The sequence below is a fragment of the Panthera uncia genome (genome assembly GCF_023721935.1).
Source record: "Panthera uncia isolate 11264 chromosome C1 unlocalized genomic scaffold, Puncia_PCG_1.0 HiC_scaffold_4, whole genome shotgun sequence".
In the NCBI taxonomy this organism is placed as follows: Eukaryota; Metazoa; Chordata; class Mammalia; order Carnivora; family Felidae; genus Panthera; species Panthera uncia.
Window position 1 is genome coordinate 85168796 of NW_026057585.1, and position 21424 is coordinate 85190219.

Genomic DNA, 21424 nt, shown 5'->3' on the forward strand with positions numbered 1-21424 from the left:
TTTTTAAGTTTGTTTATTTATTTATTTGGAGAGAGAGAGCGAGCAGGGGAGGGGCAAAGAGGGAGAGAGAGAGAGAGAGAGAGAGAGAGAGAAAATCCCAAGCAGGCTCTGCACCAACAGCACGGAGCCCGACGTGGGGCTCTAACCCATGAAGTGTGAGATCATGACCTGAGCTGAAACCAAGAGTCAGGCATTTAACCGACCGGCCGCGCCACTCAGGCGCCCCAAGGACATAGGTTCTATGCTTCCCCCAGTCCCACCATCAAGTCCCTATTCCTGTTTTCTCTTGTGCTCACCCATTCAACCAATGCTAGCTAAGGACCAAAATGTTGTGGGCCAGCCCTGATGCTTGGTGCTTGGGGTACAGAAATGAACAAAACACGTCCACATCCTCAAGTTCACAGTCTGATGTGTGTGTCTGGTGGGGGGAAGACATCATCAGCTTTTTCCAAACAGTGTGATGTACAAAGAAATGGAGCATGAGCGTGTCTGGGGACCCCAAAGGAGGATTACCGGAGTCTGTGGGGTTCTTGGAAGTGTCATTCAAATTTTCCTAAAGAATGAGTAGGAGTCAACCAGAACATGTCGCAGCGGAATCCAGGGGAGGCAGGAGCATGGCAAGTTCAGGTTCTGTGAGCGGCCGAAGGGCAGGTTCTGAGAGCTGATGCTCAGCAGGGGCCAGATCCCACAGGACACTGTCAGCCTGAGCTCCATCTTGTGGACGATGAGGAGCCAATCCAGGCAGTTGCTGGGTCAGATTTGTCATTCTAATTGTTATTTTTTAAATGTTTGTTTATTTTTGAGAGAGAGAGAGAGAGAATGAGCAAGGGAGGGGCAGAGAGAGAGGGAGACAGAGGATCTGAAGCAGGCTCTGTGCTGCGGTGCTCAGACCCACAAACCAGGAGATCGCGACTTGAGCCAAAGTTGGATGGTTAACCGACTGAGCCACCCAGGTGCCCCCAGATTTGTAATTCTAAATGGAGGGTGTTGGGGACACAAAAGACTGGAGGGAATTAGTAGGTTGTGGCAAAGAACAAAAATATGAGGACGGGGAGGATGGAGAGGGGGAGATAAATCCCCCCCAATATTTAGGAGAGAGAATTGATGGGATCAGGATGCAGATTGGATGGGAAGTGGGGGAAGGAGTCAGGGATGATGCCCAGGATTCCAGGTGGGGCGAGGGGGTCCAGGGTGAACAACCCCGGGTGGTGGGCAGGACAGGGAATGTTGGTTTCACTGCACAGTTGGGGAAACTGAGTCTTAGGGGAGTGGAACATACCCAGGTCAGGGGCTCAGCACTGTGTGCGTCAGTGGGTGCTCAGGAGGGTTCCTCAGCCCCTGGGACTCCACTACTGCCTTCCCTGCTCCTATGGGGAGGTGGCTAGCTCAGAATCCGCATGCTTAGGCCAATTCTGAAGCTGGGCTGCTAGGGTCAGAAACTCCTTCTATCCTAACAGGATTGATTCACTTCATGGCCCTGGTTTTCTAACCTGCAGAGTGGGAAGGCTGAGACATAACAGGAGCAAAAGCCCTGGTTCGTAAGGCTTCGAATCTTGCCAGACTGGCAGGTCTTGCTCGCTGGCTGTCTCCTCTGCTGGCTCTCCCTTCTCTGTGCCGCCCCGAAGTGCTAGCATGCTCCAGGGCTCAGTGGCGGTCCCTTTTCTTCTCTGCTCTCAGTCCCCAGGACAGCACTTCTCAAACTTCGCTGTGCACACAAACCATATGCGGGTCTCGTTAAAATGTAGAATCTGACTCGGTAGGTCTGGGGATGGGCCTGGGATCCTGCCTTTCTAACAAGTTCCCAGACGCCGCCGCCGCTGGTCCGTGAGCCACTCTTGGAAAAGCCCGGCCTCTTGGCTCTACAAGTTTCTTCCAAGCTAATGACTCCCAGATTTATAATTCCAATCCAGACCTCTCTCCAGAACTCCGACTTCTGGTTACGACTCTTAGTTGACATTTCTATTTGGAGATTTAAAAGATATCTCCCACAGGTGTCTCAAGCCTCTGCCTCCACAACTTTCCCCTCGGTATTCAACTGCTCCAGTCAGAAATCTGGAAGATCTCACGAATCTCCGTTTTCTCTTAGCCTCTCTACCCAAACCGCCAGCAAATGCTGTCTACTTTACCTACAAAGCATATCCTACCTGCCCACCTCCTCCCCATCGCCGCTCTCACAGTCCTAGTCCAGGCCACCTCATCTCTTATCGGAGCCACCGTAGTGGCCACTGACCTGCTTCCTCTTGGAACTAAACCCTGACTCCTTACCCTGGGCCACAAAGCCCAGCATGACCGGCCCCACCTTCCTTTCCAGCCTCATCTCATGCAAACCTCCGGCCCTGATAGCACAGCCATATCGCCTTTTCTTTGGTCCTTCCCTGAACATGCTCGGGCTGTTTCCCCCTTGGGGCGTTTCTCCCGACACTACCCTGTCTCCCGGTCTTGGACAGCCCCTTATCATTCGATCTCAGCTTCTGGGTCACCTCAGAAGGCCCCAGGGAGGTCTTCCTGATCATGCCATCTCGCATCTCAATTTAATTCTGCATACGTCTTATCCATAGCTGACCTCAGTCTGCCCATTTCCCCTGTTAGGAGAGAAGACCCATGAAAGCAACGAATGACCTTATTTTCTACCTGGTTCGCCAGTGTCTGGAGCAGGGCCAGGGCAGGTGCTCAGAAAATACTTATTGTGGAGAAAATGTCATTCTCCTCTCTCGGCCCGTTTCCCCATCTATAAATGGAGATAATAAAAGAAGAGCATTGACCTCACAACATTAAGATCAAATGAAATATACGTGTGAGACCCAGGCGCAGTGCCTGACACTTGGTCACTGGTGGCTAATAACACCGTCACTATCACCAATACCATAACGGGAACCCCCAGTGGGAGTCCCACCTGCTCCCCAAGTGACCTGAGCTCTAAGCAGCTGGGCTCGCTGGCCCTGGCCCATTGTGGCTGCAAAGTCCTCAACACCCAACAGCAGAGAGGGCAAATTCAGGGATGAGAAGAGAGGCAAGTGTGCTTCAACTCAACTGAAAGTTTATTAGGAAGGCCATGGACAGGTGAACCCTGAGATACCAGCTGAGGAAGAAACGAAAAAGAGCCCCTGCCTCTCTTGGCCAGCCCCACAGGCCTCCTGCGAACTCTGTCCTGTAGCAGACTCCAACACAAGTCGGCCAAAAAGTGCTTTCTCGATCCTCCTCCTGGGGCTGCCCAATCTCACTGCAGGGAACCCACTGGCAGGGCCGGTGTGGATGCTGGTGCCTGGAGCTGGGAGCCACGGAGTCTCGGTCCTCTCTTCTAGCAGGAAGAGGTTTAGACCCTTCCCCTGCCCCAGCAGAACAGAACGGAAAAGGAGCTGACTGCGGATAGAGCAAATTCTGCTAAACAGCCAAGGGCTTTGGAAGGTGGTGCTGGACTGCCTTGGAGGTATGTGCAGATGGCTACAGATGGCCAATCGTGGGGTTCCCCGGGGGAGGATGCCAAAGCTCTAAGGAGTCTCAGCCACAGAGAGCCCTAGTATGACTCAGTGCCCCTCCTGGGGCCTCACTGGCTATTTCTGCTCCCAGAAAGGCAAATGGATCTTGTAAAAATCCATGGCAGTTTGATGCCATTTTTCCCTTAAAAAAAAGGTAAGAGTCTGTACGGTGAATTGATTTCAACCGGCAGAGCATGAGCCGAGAAGAGTCCATCCCGGGGAAGGAGAAGGCACTTCTCACACCCTCATTGGGGGTGATCCGGGCTGGCTGCTTCCTGGGTCCCTCGGGGGCTCCGCTTCCTCTGGCCCCGTGACTCAGGCCTGCTCCCTCTGGGAAGTATGCTGCCTCCATCGAGCTAGCACCGCCCTGCGGCCTGGACGCCCTGGCCTCTCACAGGGTGGTGGACGGAAGCTTCCTCACCCGCCGCTGGGCCAGAATAGAGGACTCGATGGGCTTCAGCTGGGGGGTGGGCTTGTTGCTGTTGAGAGCAGAGTACGTAGCTGCCATGGCTCCCTGGGAGAGAGGGTGGGAGGTCAGATCACAACGGTGGGAGGTATAGGTGGGAGGGGGGACGTGTGCTCCCCAGCCTCTCTGTGTTCCACACCCGCCCAGCCATCTCTTAATTCAGCCTTGGCGTTCCTTCGTGGTCATTAGTCCTGCCTCCTCCACCACACTGGAGGCTTCAGAGTCAGAGCCTATGTCCCCCAGAGGACAGTTGACACTCTTGCATGTTAGACTGGGGCTCCCTGAGGACAGACAGATATGACACCTCCTGGCTATGCCACCCAAGTTCTTACCCATGGAACCCTGGCCTGGACCACCAGATGCCCAGCAGCCCGGAGTGGCCATACCTTCACGAGCTGCAGGTCTTGGTGGGACAGCTGGCTCTGGGGGAGCTTGTCTTTCTGGGTGATCCATGGGTGCTGCAGCACCTGCTTAGCTGTGAGGCGCTGGTGGGGGTCCACATGCAGCATCTTGGACACCAGGTCCTGGGGGGCACAGCAAACAAGAGGGCTGGTGGGAGGAGCTGGCAGGGGAGCCCAGGCTGTGTCCCACTGGTGAGAAATGGACAAGGCGGCCATCTCCCACCATCTCCTGCCTGAACCCTTGCAGGAGCCCCTGCGATCCATGTTCCAGATCATTCCAAGGCCTCCCCAAGCACATGCCCTTCTTTGGGACTTCCTGGAACATCCTTTCCTTTCTCTTTCACCTTCTAGAAGCCACGCAGGAAGGTGGGGAGAACCTAAGACTGGGATCAGGTAGGCTCAGGTTCAAAACTTGATTCTTCTGCTGATCAACTGAGTATCCTGGGCAAATTACTTCAACCCTCCGAGCCTCAGTTTCCCCTCTGAGAAAGAGGGATAACAAATACCTGCCTCATAAGTTTGATGTGAGGTACTATTGAGTAAGGCCTTAACCCATTGCCTGGCACAGAGGCTCCCTTAACTGGAAACTTGCTAATACGGAGAGCTCAAATGTTCCCTCCTCTGAGAAGGCCTCTGTGCTTCGCATGGTCAGTAACTCTGCTCCATGCCTTTAATGCCTGCACCCCTGGAGGAGGGCCTGCCTTTCTCTGCTGCCAGACATCTCCGCTCCTTGTGTGCAAGCCCGTATCTCTCCACACACCAGGTTCCCACAAGGCAGGGGCTGCGATTATGCAGCCTTCTGTCCCCCACAGGGCTCAGAACATGGGAAGGGCCAGTGATGATCACCAAGGTGTCCAAACAAGGCAGGAGGGCAGTCCTCCTGGGAGTCTTCCACTTGGAGAAATACGGCAACAGGGATTTATGGAACATTCCACTTGGAGAAACCAGGTTGCAGGCCATCTGTTCATGAACTGCTAAAACACCCTAGGATGGGACCCTGCCTCCCCATCCCAGATGAGCTGGGCCTCACAGACTTACCTTGGCTGTCTCTGAAACTGTGTTCCAGTTTCCGCCACTCAGCGTGAACCTCCCACTGCCGATCCGGGACAGGATTTCCTCTGGTGTGTCACTGGGTCCATTGGCAAATGGAGTGTATCTGGAGGAAGGTCCACCCAGTTTGGGTCTAGCCTCTGGCCCCCATCCTGGGGCTAAGGGTGGGATGGGGGGGCTGTGTCTCCCCCCCAGGCTGAGTATTCCCCAGGGCGGTATCTTCCCCGTCCCAGTGAGGCTCCCGAAGGCAGGGCTACATCTGTATCTTCAGACCTTCCTGAGCAGAGCTGAGTCTCTCCCATCAGACCACCCCAGCCCGTGCACTAGGGCTGGAGGAATGGGCTGGGGGGAAGGGGACACTCACCCCGCCAGCATGGTGTACAGCAGAACGCCCAGGCTCCAGATGTCACAGCCTTCATCGTAGCCCTGGCGTTTCAGCACCTGGCAGGAAGGTAGGGGAGGGTGGTTAGTCAGACATGCAGCACCAAGTGGCCCCGAACACTTGCGTGGTCCCCACAGAGGGTAAGACAAGGATCCCAACCATGGGCTGGATCCTCTCTCTCTCTTTTTTTTTTTTAAAGTTTTGTTTATTTATTTTTGAGAGACAGACAGAGAGAGTGAATGGGGGAGGGGCAGAGAGAGAGGGAGAGAGAGGGAATCCCTAGCAGGCTCTGCGCTGTCAGCACGGAGCCCGATGCGGGGCTCGAACTCACACGCTGCGATATCGTGACCTGAGCCGAAACCAAGAGTCGGACTCTTAACCAACTAAGCCACCCAGGCGCCCCAAGGCTGGATCCTCTCTTGGTACCTAGGCCAAGACCATACAGACTAGAATCCTGGATAGCGTGGGGCCTCTGTAAAGGGCACGAGGCTTCCTGTGCCAGGGCGCCTCACTCTCGCAGGTGAGGAGGCTGGAGCGCTCACCTCGGGTGCCACAAAGTTGGCAGTGTAGCAAGGTGTCATGAGGAGTCCGTTCTCAGCCCGCAGCTGCTTGGCAAAGCCAAAGTCACAGATGCGCAGGCACTCAGGGTTCCCAGACTCGTCCACGTACAGGATGTTGCTGGGCTTGAGGTCCCTATGAACAACCTAGGGGCAGAGGGTCCGGTCAGTTCTCCATGTGGGCAGGCTGCCAGGGGCCCAGGTCAACTGCCAGAGGTGAGAGAGTTGAGAGTTACGAAGACGGGCCCAGAAAGGGATAGAAGGACCCAGAATTTGGAAGGAAGGGGCTGGAATGGGGCCCTTAGTGCTGCTGGTACTGCCGACTTGAATTTCATGTCAGTGTCCGCGAGGCAGCCCTCGTTTCACCTGTCCACCCCCGAACTCTCCTTATTTCTCCCTTCAGATCCGCTCATCACAGTTTATCCTAAAGACAGTTCCATTGAAACTTCCCATTGCTTGGGTCGAAATCCTAAGAGTCATTCCCAATTCCTCTTTTTTTTCTTATATTCCTCAATCAAGGCATCAGCAAATTCTGCTGTCTCTACCATTAAAATATATCCAGAGCTGAACCACTTCTCAACCCCTCTACTGGCAGCAGTGATCCCAACCAGGGACCCTATCGTCCCTCCCTTGTATGACAGCAAACACCTCCTCACTGGTCTCCCTGCTTCTGTCCTGCCTCCTACAGTCTGTTCTAAATACAGCAGCCACAGTGAGCCTGTTGAATATAAGTCATATCACGTCATTCTGGCTGCAACCCCTCCAAGGTTTATCGTCTTAAGAGGCAAAGTCCTTACAATGGCCTAAGTGGCCCCACCTGATCTCCCGTGCCCCTCACCCACGTCTCTTGCACTCTGTTGTCCTCTAAGCACCCTCCTCCTTGCTCAATCAGCTTCAGCCACACCGGCCTCTTTGCACATCCTTCAACATGCCAAGCACACTCCTGTCTCAGGGCCCTTGCACTTACTGTTCCAGCTTTTAGGAACATTCTTTCCTCAGGCATCTGCCTCGCTTATTCTCTTGTTTCTTTCAGGTCTCAGCTCAAATGTCACCTTATCAGTGAGGCCTTCCTTGGACCATTCCATATAAAATAGGAATCACCAACCAGTACTCCTTAGTCTCCTCACCCTACTTTCTTTTTATCCATAGCATTTACCACCATTTGACATATTTATTTAATTGTTTTTCTGAATCTACCCTCTGGAATATAAGTTCCACAAGTGTTTTTGCTCACTGCTATATCTCAACATTGAGAATAGTTCCTAGCACACAGTTGGTATTCAAGGAGTATCTGTTGAGTGGATGAATGACATTTTTTTTTTTTTACTTTTTTAAAAAATGTTTATTTATTTTTGAGAGAGAGAGAGAGAGAACGAGAAAGAGAGAGAGAGAGAGAGAGAGAGAGAGAGAGCATGAGCAGGGGAGGAGTAGAGAGAGGGAGACACAGAACCTGAAGCAGGGTCCAGGCTCTGAGCTGTCAGCACAGAGCCCGACATGGGGCTTGAACCCGCAAACCACGAGATCATGACCTGAGCTGAAGTCAGACGCTCAACCGACTGAGCCACCTAGGCGCCCCGAATGACACTTACTTCTGAGACCTGAAGCAAATGAGACCTCCGGCTCCCACCTGCTCCTCTGTAATCTGAGGGGGCTGAACCACACTCCACTTTTCATCCTCCCCCCTCCCTCGGTATGGTTCTACGTATAGCCACTCTCTCAGATCGCTGACCCTAGCCCAGAACTTTCCTGAGTCCAGGCTCATATAACTGCTTATCAGATAGAAACCACTGAATGTTCCACAGACCTTCAAACCCAACACATCCCAGAGTAAACTTGGTCTTACTCTCGTGCTCCTCCTCCCATAAGCTAACAGGGCATTGTCAAAAACCTTCAATGGCTCCCTACGACCTGCAAGATAAAGCCCAAAGTCCCCTTCCTGGTGTGGGAGGCTCAGCTATCCCTTTCAGCCTCATCGTCCACGACATCTCCTCAAGTGTTCTGAGCTCAGGCCAGCAGAGGATCCTTCAACCACAAATAACTGCATCTATCTATGGAACGCCTGCTCACCTCCAGCACCCAGCACGGAGCGAGTGTTAAGTGAACTTTGTGCAATGAATAAACAAATCACACCTCTGAAACACACAGAGATCTCGCAGGTTACATTAGTTGACTCTCACGGATTAGTTGGCTTTATGAGACGATGCTTCCATAGTCCCACTTGAGTCCCAAGCCCTCCAGCAGGTGCCTGTGGGGCGGGTAGGTTGGAGGGTAGACATGGCCCAGGATAGTCCACTTCCCCAGAGGGAACAGCGCTAGATGAGGAGGAGAGCGCTGTGCTGGTAGGGTGGTCCCAGCTACGTGCTGCAAAGTGTATCCAAACCCATGGGAAGCCCCTTCCTGGGCAGTGCCTGACCAGCTCCTAGGGCTCTCCTTCCTAATACAAGTCTGTGACCCCAAAGACAGGGCCCGGCCTCAAGGATGTAGACTCTCTTCCCTGTGGAGGGCCCAGCCAAGCTTCCCAGAGGTCAGGGAGGCTCAGCTTGGCTGAGGACATGGACTATCCTGTACAAGTGATCTTCCTGGTTCACAAAGCACTTTCCTGACCATGATCTCACGGGGGCTGTTACGTAGGTTACACCTACGTAAGTGGGCAGGGCAGGGACTGCTGGCTTCTCTTTTACAGAGAAGGAAACCGGGGCTATGAGAAGAAACTTGACTTGCTCATGTACGTAAGAAGCAGAGGTGAGACTTGAGCCCGGTTCTGACCTTCATTCCACAGCCTTTTCAGTTTAGTGTGACACAGATGACACTTTCGGGAAACAGGGATAGGGAAGTTTTCAATCTTTATCCCGCTCTAACACAACACAGAGAAACAACAAACTCCTTCAGGTGACCGTGGCTCACTATGGCAGGTAGCCCCACCGGTGACTCTGACACCTGTCCCCTAGGCGTTTGTGCAGCGGAAGGGGTAGCGGATGCTCGCATCTCTCTGCACTGAAGAGCACAACAGGCTGGGCAAGCAATGAGCGAAGCCAGGCTGAGACGGAGCCATGCCAACCCGTCTAAAGGGGCACCTGCTACTTACTCCAGCTGACAGTCACCCACGTAGCAACCCGGGCCCAGGTTTCAAAAGCAGCCAAACTACCCAACTCAACCAAACCCCAAACAAAAAACCACCCGACATCTTGCAGGCCAAACAAAACATGTATTCAGGTCAGATGCAGCCCCCGAGTAACAGGCTGTGGCCTGTGGCAGAGTTGTGATTTCAGTCGGGCCGGAGTGTGAATCCTGGCTCTACCGGCAGTAGCTGTGTGACTTGGGGCATGTCACTTAACCTCTCGAGCCTTTGGTTTTCTCACCTGGGGTTCAGAAATGGGGTTGGTGACAGTGCTGAGGCAGGAAGGAGCACATGAGTTACGTACCAGGGATATTTAGCACAGGGCCTGGGAGATGACAGCTGCTGTCATAGTAACTCCAGCACTCGCTGGGCTGAACCCACCAGCATGCCGGACATTAAGATGCAGTGAGTGCTTGTTGAGAAGCACTTACAGGGGCGCCTGGGTGGCTCAGTCGACCGAGCATCTGACTTCGGCTCAGGTCACGATCTCCCAGTTCGCGGGTTCGAGCCCCACGCTGGGCTCTGTTTCGACAGCTGAGAGCCCGGAGCCTGCTTCGGATTCTGTGTCTCCTTCTCTCTCTGCCTCTCCCCCCATTCGCAGTCTCACTCCCAAAAATAATATGTAAATGGGGCACCTGGGTGGCTCAGTCGGTTAAGCGTCCGACTTCAGCTCAGGTCACGATCTCGCGGTCCGTGAGTTCGAGCCCCGCGTCGGACTCTGGGCTGATGGCTCGGAGCCTGGAGCCTGCTTCCCATTCTGTGTCTCCCTCTCTCTCTGTCCCTCCCCCCATTCATATTCTGTCTCTCTCTGTCTCAAAAATAAACTTTAAAAAAAAAATTAAAAAAAAATAAAAATAATATGTAAACATTTTTTAAAAATTAAAAAAAAAAAAAAAAAAAAAAAAAAAGAAGCCCTTACAGATCAGAGGACGTCAATAACAGGATAGGGAAGCCAGGTTAGCTGTGAGACTTTTACTTACTTCCGGAGCCTCAGTTCCCTCACTTGCAGAGTGGGCACAGCAACAATAGCCACTTTCGACTGTTGGAACAGCTAAGTGAGTTGACCTATAAAGGGCTTGGACGTGTCTGGCCTGTGGGAAGTGCTGTGTGGTGCTGGCTACCAGAGCAGCAGCCCCCTTTTGTTTTCATCACCATCACTGGAGGATGTGCATTTCGGTGCCTCTGACCAACCACAAAAAAAAAAAAAATGCTTTTCTGTGTAAATCATCTGGTTAAACACAGAAGCCAAAGTGTGACTCCCTACTGAGTTCTCAAACAGGGTGACAACACGAGGGAAGCTAGGCTTAAAAGCGCTCCGTGTGTGAAACAAAGAACGCTGGCCAAATAAGATGAAAAAGGCAGACAACCCGATTTTTAAAAATAAACATAAGACTCGAACAGGCATGTCACGGAAGAAGCTGCCCAAATGGCAAGAACCACGCAAAGAGGTGCTCCACTTCGCTGGCCCTCAGGGAAAGGCAATTTAAAACCACCGTGGGGCTCCTGGGTGGCTCAGTCGGTTAAGCGTCCGACTTCGGCGCAGGTCATGATCTCACGGCTCATGGGTTCAAGCCCCGCGTCGGGCTCTGTGCTGACAGCTCAGAGCCTGGAGCCTGCTTCGGATTCTGTGTCTTCCTCTCCCTCTCCCACTCCCTGTCCACTCTCTGTCTCTCTCTCCTTCAAAAATAAACAAACATTAAAAAAATTTTTAAAAATAAAACCATTATGAGAAAAAACGCCACATCTATCAGAATGGCTAGATTAAAACGACACAAAAGCCCATGCTCTGGAGGGGTGTAAGCTGGCAGAACAGCTTTGGAGAACTGTTTGGCATCACCCGCTAAAGATGAACACACACACACACACACACACACACACACACACACAGAGCAACCTGGCGGGTCCACTGCCAGGGGTGCACACAGTGTTAAAACCCACATGTGCGGTCACATGCCACAGCAGCATTATTTGTCAGAGTCAAAACTGGTAACAACCCAACATCCATTAGCAGTAGAATAGACAATTAAAGTATTGCTTGTTCATACAGCAGAAATGACACAGCAATGAGGATGCACGAACTATAGCCACACAACGCCGTGGATGAACCCCGGAGAGCCTGTGGCATGGCAGAGGCCATGTATAACAGAGTATATTGATATACGATTCAGAGACAGGCAAAACCAATCTAAGCTATTAGCAGTTAGCTTAGAATGGTTATGCTTGGGAGGGGGCAGGGAGTAGAAGGGATTCTTGGTCTGGGTGCTGATCACCTGGCTATATCCACTTTCTGAAAATTTACTGACTTGTACGTTATGATTTGTGTTTATATAATACTTCACTAAAAAGGCAACATTAAAACAAACAGGAGGTCCCAGTGGACCCTGCTCCTGGTCACCCCCTTCCCATCCCTCTATGAGATTCCCAGCTTCTAGACCACAGATACTGCAATTCGTAATTAGCCCAAAGAATCTCCCTCCAAATACCTCAGTGAGAGTTTCCCATTTCCTCATCATCTCCCCTGGTATTTGGAAAGGGTCAGAAACTTTATTTAAAAAAAAAAAAAAATTTTTTTTTAACATTTATTCATTTTTGAGAGCTGGAGAGAGACAGAGCGTGAGAGGGGGAGGGGCAGAGAGAGAGAGGGAGACACAAAATCCAAAGCAGGCCCCAGGCTCTGAGCTGTTGGCACAGGGCCCGACGCAGGGCTGGAAGCCACAAACCGTGAGATCAGACCTGAGCTGAAGTCGGATGCTTAACCAACTGAGCCACCGAGGCGCTGAGGCGCCCTTAAAAGGGTCAGAAACTTTAGAGACCCATGGACTCATGGCTTTGGGGAAGAGACAACTTTCTCCCATCACAGTACCACCAAGTGGTTGTCTGTATTTGGAAGTTCTTTGTCCCTAGTAGAGGGGGCAGTTCTTACTCTAGAAAGTCCTTCCTCGCTCTGAGCCTTAGGTGACCCACTGGAAACTCATTGCTTTGGCTCTGTCTTCTAAACCTTCTTGGAGGGTAACTTTAACAAGCACTCACTTGAGAACAAAGCAGGAAAAGGAAACATTTACTATCTGGCCTGACATATTTAAATATTAGTCTATTTGCACTGGCCATTTCAAAAACCAAAACCACTTCAAACAGACCATTAAAAACGGTACATGTGGTAATCAAATTGAGGCTCTGGTTCTTTTTTACAAAAGAATCCTCCCTAGTAAATCCTCCCTAGTAAATCCTCCCTAATGTCTGATTAGACAGAATCAGACACTGCCATTTTTGCAAACCCTAATGAAACGATTGATTCAGGCAAAGATCCTGAAAGGATGAAGTCATTACCCATCCCTAGACTCTTACCGCCTGAGAGGACTAATGACCAAGGGGGGCACAGGGACACTGTGCCTGGGGATGTGATGTCATATGAAGTACACTGCACCTCCCATGAAGTGGTTTTTTGTTGTTTTTAAAAAATGTCTATTTAATTTTGAGCACGGTGGGGGGGGGGGTGGCTGGGGAGGGGCAGACTGAGAGGAAGAGAGAGAACCCCATACAGGCTCCGTGCTCTCAGTGCAGAGCCTGCCACAGGGCTTGATCTCATGAACCCTGAGATCATGACCTGAGCCGAAATCAAGAGTCAGGTGCTTAACCGACTGAATCGGGTGCCCCCGCCCCATGAAGTCTTTTCTAACTCCCCGCTCCCAAAAATAAGTTGAAGCAGAATATAATTAAGACTTTAGAAATACAGGCACCAGAGAAACAACTAAAATGATGCCCCAAGAAAGCAGACACATTCCGAATGTGGGGCATTCCAGTGGCACAGAAAAGGGAAGCTGGGGTGCCCGGGTGGCTCAGTCGATTAAGTGTTCTGCTCTTGGTTTTGGCTCAGGTCAGGATCTCACTGTTTGTGAGTTCGAATCCCACATTGGGCTCTATGCTGACAGCACGGAACCTGCTTGGGATTCTCTCTCCTCTCTCTCTCTCTGCCCCTTCCCTGTTCTCTCTCTCAAAATACATAAATAGAACAAAAAAAGAAAAAAGAAAAGGGAGGTTTTACTATGGAGGTTATGTAGATGTACACATGTAACAAAAAAACTCATCAGACTATACACTTAAGATCTACTGTATGCAAATTTTATATCAGTATTTTTTTTTTTTTTTGAGAGGGCGAGAGTGTGCACACGAGCGAGCTGGAGGAAAGGGGGCAGAGAGAGGGTGAGAATCTTTTTTTTTTTAAGTTTATTTACTTATTTTGAGAGAGAGAGGGCGAGCATGAGTGGGGGAGGGGCAGAGAGAGAGGGAGAGAGAAAGACTCCCAAGCAAGTTCTGCACTCTTAGTGCAGAGCCGGGCACAGGGCTCGAATTCACGAACCATGAGACCGTGACCTGAGCTCAAATCAAGATCATCTAGATGCTCAGCCAACTGAGCCACATGCCCCTGAGAGGGGGAGAGGATCTTAACAAGTTCCACGCTCAGTGCAGACCCGATGTGGGGCTCGATCCAACAACTCTGGGATCACGATCTGAGCCGAAATCAAGAGTTCGAAGCTCAGCTGACTGAGCCACCCAGGCGCCCCTTATCTCAGTTTTTGAAAAGAGACTTGAGGGACTTAACAAGTGACTGAAAGGAGTAAATCCTGCAGAGACTGGGATTCCAATACACTGATGGCAAAAAGATTTTTTGAAAGGACAACAGGGAAATGTGTCTGTTGATTGGGTACTATGTGAACACAAGTAATTGTTAATTCTGTTAGTTGTTACAAAAGAATGTCTTTTATAGAGTTACAGATACACAGCTAAGATTATGTGAGGTCTGAGATATGCTGTAAGATGCTTTAGGGGTTGTGAGATGGGGACGTGAAGCCTGCCTGGGATTCTCTCTCCCTCGGCCCCTCCCCGGCTGGTGCTCATTCTTGCTCTCACTCTTTCCCTCTCTCTATAAAACCCTTTAATTAGAGGCATTTATGGGTCAAGGGTCATAATGTCTGCAACGCTTCTCAGTTGCACCCATAAAAAATATATATTTATATGTAGACAAGGGTATAGAGATAGAGGCAAAGACCGAGAGAGAGAAAGCAAATGTGGCAAACTGCTAAGATTTGGTGAATTCGGAAGGGGAAATCATTTTCATTGTAATATTCTTTTAACTTTTCTATAGATTTGAATGTCTTCCTCAGTAAAAAGTTGGGAGAGATACTTCAGCAACAACAACAACAACAACAAAAAAAAAAAGAAAGAAAGAGAGGGAGAGAGGGGACAGAAGAAAGAAGGAGAGAAGGAAGGAAGGAAACGGGGGAAGAAAAGGAAAAGAGAAGGAAAGAAAGAGAAGGAAGAAGGGAGATAAAAATCTCAACAGTTCTTTAATCTGGGAGATGGGTGTCTGAAGGTTCATTATACTTTTCTCATAGCTTTGCATATGTTTAGCATTTTTGATAAAAAGTTAATTAAAAAAAAAAAGGCACACCGGGGGCACCTGGGTGGCTCAGTTGGGTAAGCTTCCGACTTTGGCTCAGGTCATGATCTCACGGTTCGTAGGCTCGAACCCCTCGTCGGGCTCTGTGCTGACCGCTCAGAGCCTGGAGCCGGCTTCGGATTCTGTGTCTCCCTCTCTCTCCCTCTCTGCCCCTCCCCTACTCATGCTCTCTCTCTCTCTCTCTCTCTCTCTCAAAAATAAATAAACATTAAAAAAAAAAAAAAGGCACAGCAATGATCTGGCCCTATTTCCCTTGAAGTTTGTGCACCATTTCCCACGGGGCTGCCCCGGCCCACAGTGCCCTCCCGGAGCGGCGCCTTGCTTCAACCCAATCCACCCTGCGAGGTAGCAGCTCCCTCGATCCCGAGTGTGCAGACGAGGAAACAGCTCAGAGGTGAGAGCCCTTCCCAACCATATACACAGAACTTGGACACAGCCAGTCGGATTCCAGAGCCTGGATTCTTAACCCCCACAACCGTCTGACTGGAAGCGCCCCAAAACATCATCTCGTCCAGAAAGAAACTCATGCTAACTCTGTTTCCAGCTTCTATACACCATCAGGAAATTTTCCATCTCCATCCCAGGCAATGATAAAGGCCACGTCCTCTCATTTGGACAAATACCTCTTCTGTAGCACCTGCTGTGTCTTCAGCAACATTTACTCCTGCATTCACTCCCTCTGTCCCGGCAGCTGAACCCACAACCAGATTCACCTCCCTGCTGACCCTGCTGCTTCCCAGCTCAAAAACCCACTCCCTGTCTGCAGCTCCCCAACCACATCCCTCAGTGTGACCTTGGGCAAGTGACCTCACATCTCTGAGCCTTGGTCTTCTTGCCTGTAAAGGGGGGGGGGGCCATAACAGCACCTACCTCGTAGGGTTGTTGTGAAAATCAATTGAGGTAACGTAAGGAAACAAGTTGGCACGGTGCAGGGCATACAGTAAGCACGGTGTAGACACTCCGTGTCACAATCCGGCCTCATCTCTCGCCGTTTCCCTTCCTCGTATCCGTCTGCTCACCCACCCACCATCCCTAGTCTCCCTAGGGATGGTCTGGCTGCTTGAAGACCGCTACTGCCTGGGCCAGCCCACGGTTCGTGCACTCTACTGCTGGTATGACCCCTGGCGGCCCGCCATCCCCACCGGGCGCCCCCTACCCCAGACTTACCCCCTGGGAGTGCAGGTACTCCACGGTCTTGCTGATGGTGTGTAGGACAAAGCTGGCCTCCCGCTCTGAGAAGAATTTCTGCCGCAGGATCTTGTCCAGAAGCTCCCCGCCCCGCATCAGCTCTGTCACCAGGTACACATGTTTGCCATCATCATACACCTGCCAGAGACCTCACCGTCAGGTCCCTCCCCTCCGTGCCAGGCCGGGGCCCCTCAGTTACCGGTTCACTGGGCCAGGAAAGAATAACATGAGCCTTGGACGTGGGTTCTGCTCTGTGCTTCCGTGGTCCTGGCGGGGCCTTCACCTATCTGGGCCTCCGTCCCACCCCTAGACGGGAGGAGATTGGCACTGGTCCCCCAAGGGTTGGGGAAGCTGTCAGAGGATGCCTGAGTCTGAAGTGGACGGCCTTGGGGCATCGCCAGACCCGAGGCACAGAGATCCTTCGCTCCCAGGAGCAGAGGAAAATCAGAAATCAAAGGAATGACAGTCCTGAGACAGATCCCGGAGTCAAGTTCCCAGCCCCCATCTCAGTCTCAAGGACCCCCACTCACATCTTTCAGAGTGATGATGTTGGGGTGCTGCCCATACCGCAGAAGAATCTCAATCTCTTCTGAGGGATCCCGCTTGCTCTTGTCGATGACCTGAGGAAAGGGGGTACATGGGAGATATCAGGGGGACAGTCTCCAGAGTCCCTCCCTGCCACGGAGCCCACACTGCAGGGCTTGGGGGTCTTAGCCACATGCCTTCCACCCACCCACAGAGCCTAGGGCACCAACCCATCCCCCAACTCCCACCGAAGGACTGAGGCTACAGTGGCCTCCCCCTGGCCCAGCAGCCTAGGCCGAGACGTGGTCGAGAGGCCCACCTTGACAGCATACTCCATATTGGTGGCCTTATGGACACAGCGCTTGCACACGGAGTAGGACCCCACACCGATCGTCTCCTTTACCACGTAGCCATCGCTAAAAACCAGGTTCTTCCCATGGAGTTGCTGCAGAAGACCAACAGGTGGGGCTGGCCCTCTGCTCTAGAATGCAGGGCTCGTCCCCCAGTACCCAAGGCCTTGGCTTCTGGGCCTCAATTTTCTACTCTATACGGGCACACTCACTGGCTCCCGCACTGTGGTCAACAGAAACGCAACACACGCATTGAGGGGTCTGTGGCTCTGAGAAAGCTGGGTAGGCCTGAGAGACACGGGAGCCCTGAGCTGGGTCCCGGCTCTGCCACATCCTGTGAACTTAGACGAGTTGCCTCCCCCCTTCTGGGGCGTCACAGCCCACGTCATGACGTGTCTAAAAGTTCTGAGACATTAACAACAGCAAATGCTTCTGTGGTGCTTATGTGTGGCAGGCACTGCTCTCAGCACTTTATGGCAGGTGACCACACGCCATATGACAGCCCTGGTTTACGCCTGTTGTCCTTGTATCCGGTCTGGTTTAATATTTGTCCCAGACAAAGACGTCCCAGTTGTAGAATAAATTACACAGTCACCTTAATTTTACGCATGCAACAACCTATGGAGAAAAGTTCTATCATCACCCCCATTTACAGATGAAGAAACTGAGGCACTGGGAAGGTAAGTGTCTCGCCCAAAGTCCCTTACCTTGGACAATGGGCTCCAGAGTCTACCCTCATGCCTCTGAATTCTAAATCTCCCACGGAAAGTGTACTAATGGGGGACAAGTGTGAGGACACACGAGCCCTCTGCCACCCGTCCCCGTCAGGGATCTGACAGCCACCCCACAGCACCACCACCCTGGGCACCGCCTTGCATTTATTTATCCAGGCTCCACAACGTCCCTGGCTCTGTGCTAGGAAATCTGTTACATCCATGTTGCCATCCCTGTTTTACAAACGGAAAAAGTGGGGCCCAAGGAGGTTTGGAGGTCCAATGGGCTACACGGTGGCAATCAGAGGTTGAACTCTAGAGCCTGTGTTCTCTGCCTTTGTGGCTTCTGGGTAGAAAAGACAACGGAGTAGCAGTCTTCTGCCCCCTCACCTGTACCACGGAGTGCAGGGGTGCCTGCGTGGGCCGAGGCTTGCCATCATCCTCCATCAGGCCAGTGGCCACGAAGCTGAAGCCACGGAACAGCTGATGGGCGCCAGCGCTGGGAGGGATGCCTGGGGAGTCTGCAGGGGTGGGAGGGGGATGTGACCCTGAGAAGGTGCCCTTGACCCCGAGGCAGCCCAGAAAAGGGAGACCAGGGCTGTGGAGAGGGCTTGGGCAGGCCTCTCGTGCCAGACCTCAATTAGGCCATCTGTTCGTGTGCGTTTAGACCAGCCCAGGCCTGACACACAAGAAACATAAAAGACACCCCACGATGGGCATTCGGCCCAGGCCAAGACACTTCATCCCTTTCTGGAAACCTCCCCCTTGCTTCACTGCCTCGGGTCTGCCCCTTCAGGTCCATCTTCTGCCCAGGCAGCGGGAGGGATGGTCCCAGCTGCAAATCTACCCCCTGCCAGAACCCTTCAAGTGCTCCTCTCTGCCCCAGAAGAAAGCCCAAAAGCCCAACTTCTCAGCCTGGTGACTGAGGTCCTTATGATCTTAGCCTCCTCTCTTCCCACTCTACAGCTCAGCCACGCCAGACTTCCCAGATCCTTAAAGGAGACCCTGAGCCACCGCACATGCCGTTCCCTCTGACCAGATACTCTACTGTTTGTCTGTCCTTCACAGTTCAGCTGGCACACCCTCCTCTGAGAAGCCTTGCCTGAGCCTGCTCCTCCAACTCCTCACCCCTATGATGCTGCACTTGCCACACCGCCCAGTAGAGTTTTCACACCTCTCCCCCGACCACAGTCTAGGCCATAGGAGGCGGGGCAATCCCCTCATGGCTGATCAGGGGCACACAGTAGGAAGCTGGTATGTACTGATCCGGTAAGCGAATAAAGATGAGACCAACTGCTTGCGAAGTGCTAAGCTCCCTGTCATCAGAGCTGTGCAACCCGCAGTGAGAAGAGCAGCCCCTCTGCTAAAACCCATCCATCCGGGAAGCCTTCCAGAACTAACACTAACCCCCGATATCTGACCAGGATATTGGGATTTACCAAACTCCCTCCCAGAAGCCCCCTCCTTGGCTTCTTGCAATAACCCCAGGGACCGAGTGGGTCTGTGACCGAGCCCATGTTCTAGATGAACACACTGAGGTCCAGTGATCAGAGCAGCCAAAGGCGTTTCCCACACTTGCCCCTGACCTGTGGGCGCTGTCACCTCTGCTCTGACAGACTGTCTCCACCTCATGTTTTTGCTGGGTCAAATTCTTTAGCCCTGACGTGAGTGTGAGCCCGATGTGTTTGGTCTTCCCAGTGGGCTGGAAGATGCCTGGGGCAGGGGGCCTGACTTTTCTATTGTGGCCTTAACCACCCACTCCCCCCACCCCCTCACTCACGTACAAAGAGGCCCATAGAGCCCTGGAGTGGGAGAGTCAGGCAGAATGAGATGGGGACAAAGAGTCAGAGACCCACCCTTCAGTCTGCCCACACACCTGGGCCTGCCAGAGTCCCTGACCACCCTACATCCCACCCTACATCCTGACTCCCTGCTTCCCTCCTGTGCCAGCCCAAGACAAGCCAGACAACCGACATACCCTTGGGTGTGCGGGACGTGAATTCAGTGTCAAAGTAGAAGGTGTCATCAGGTTGTGCCACGGCTGGCTTGAAGGGTGGCTTGATCTCGCGACGGTACAGCTTCTGCAAGGTGAGGTGGCCACTCCGGTCACCATGGCCCATCCCCAACAACCCACCAGGAGCCTCAGGCAGGAGAAGGTAACTAGCCCTGCCTATGCAGGCTGTACAGACAGGGGCATTAATTGCTTGCCCGGGGGAGGCCAGCCCTTGCTTCCAAGGCCATGCTATCACCCTCTGCTCCACATCGGAGGAAGCCCCCTCCCACCACCGGTGAAGCCCTGACTGAGGCTGTGGGGTGGACAGACACACTCACATTCCAGTCAATGGTAGAGTAGAAGATATGCCGCTTGATTTCCTCTGCCCCATCAGGGCCGGAGCCTGAAAGAGCCCAGATGAGGGGTCTGCCCCTGGATGGTCCAACTCCCAGACACCCACCCTGTCTGCTGAGTGACCTCACCGTGGTCTGGGACCAGCGGCTGCAGCTGTCTACTGGGAGCAGGGAGGGACAATAGGCTCTCCCCGCCCCAAAGCCACCCAGCCGTCACCCCAGAGGCCTATTGCCCACTCAGCGTTTTCCACTTTCTGGAGACCGTTATGATCAAGCTCCAAATGTACTCATGGAAGAAGAAAGGCCCAGAGAGGTCAGGCAACTTGTCCAAGGCCACAGAGAACAGAAATCAGACTTATTCTGACATCTGCAGGGGACTCCCATCTCCCTCTCAACCCAGGCCTCATCTCCATTGCTTTTATCCATCCCATTGCCCTTCTCAGCCACCAGGCAGACTCTCACTCCATTCGACCCCAGGGACCTGAACTGGGACCTTACAAAGCTGGTCATGGTCCAGATGAACCCAGGATCCAAGGGGCCAAGACATACTGAAAAGCTACTACATGCCAGGCATGTTCATGCAACTTCATTCAGTCAAGAGGGATCTGGATCATCATCTCCCGTGGAGACGAGGACCCAGAGCTCTGGGAGGTGAAGTCAACTGCCTTGGGTCACTTAGCTCATAAATGGCACTCACTCAACAAATATTTATGGAGGAACCACTGTGTGCAGGGCGGTGAGGACCTGCCATGGGGACAGGATTGGGACCTGAGCCTTCTGACTCCTGAGCTCATGTCTTCTCTTGTGCCAGCAGCCTTGGCGGACCTGTGTGGGGGCCTCTGTCCTTGTCCCCAGGGGGAGTAGGGATGACTCAGTTCCTGACTTCCCCCTATACACAGGTCACCCCCCCGCCCCAAACACCACACATGGAGCCAGAAAGCAGGGTGGCCGGCGGCATTGTCTGCCCACACAAAGGACAACGGCCCCTTTCAGCCCCAGATGTGACGCTGTGGCCTAGGCTGCAGCTGTACCCCGCTCCCCTCCCAAGCTGGAGCTGCTTACCGAGACGGTTGGCAGGATTCCGCTTGAACAGGGCCCGCAGGAGGCTCTGGGCTTCCGTGCTCAGAAACTGGGGCATGCCTAGCTTCGCCCTAAAACAGCCCCCAGGTCTCATCAGGGCTGAGCCCGCCCCAGAGGCCCATCTCCCCTCCCCGCTCTGTCCAGGTCTAATTTCCAGCTCAATCCAGACAAACCATCCACTAACTCACCTCCCAAAGACTTCAGGGATTCCCCACCCACAGGCCCTGATGGATGAAAAGGGGGCCCCAGAAAGCATAATGCTTAGCTCAGAGGAGGGTCTCATTGATGGGGAAATCTGAGGCAGGTACAGGATA

The 21424-nt window shown here is 52.6% G+C and overlaps 1 protein-coding gene across 6 annotated transcripts in view; it reads right to left on the reverse strand.

Annotated features, from left to right (window-relative positions):
• Nucleotides 1–3020: 3020 nt before the first annotated feature.
• RPS6KA1 (ribosomal protein S6 kinase A1) overlaps nucleotides 3021–21424 on the reverse strand; it is a 39386-nt gene continuing 20982 nt past the window's right edge. For all 6 annotated transcript variants that reach the window (XM_049617694.1, XM_049617696.1, XM_049617695.1 and 3 more), the window contains 12 exons: nucleotides 21093–21181; nucleotides 20016–20080; nucleotides 19663–19765; nucleotides 18075–18205; nucleotides 16941–17066; nucleotides 16627–16716; nucleotides 16076–16234; nucleotides 6318–6479; nucleotides 5758–5834; nucleotides 5382–5499; nucleotides 4329–4466; nucleotides 3021–3990 (listed from right to left, as the gene is read on the reverse strand). In XM_049617694.1, coding sequence (XP_049473651.1) covers nucleotides 3868–3990; nucleotides 4329–4466; nucleotides 5382–5499; nucleotides 5758–5834; nucleotides 6318–6479; nucleotides 16076–16234; nucleotides 16627–16716; nucleotides 16941–17066; nucleotides 18075–18205; nucleotides 19663–19765; nucleotides 20016–20080; nucleotides 21093–21181 — 1381 coding nt within the window. In that variant the 3' untranslated portion in view covers nucleotides 3021–3867. The remainder of the gene's footprint in view (nucleotides 3991–4328; nucleotides 4467–5381; nucleotides 5500–5757; nucleotides 5835–6317; nucleotides 6480–16075; nucleotides 16235–16626; nucleotides 16717–16940; nucleotides 17067–18074; nucleotides 18206–19662; nucleotides 19766–20015; nucleotides 20081–21092; nucleotides 21182–21424) is intronic.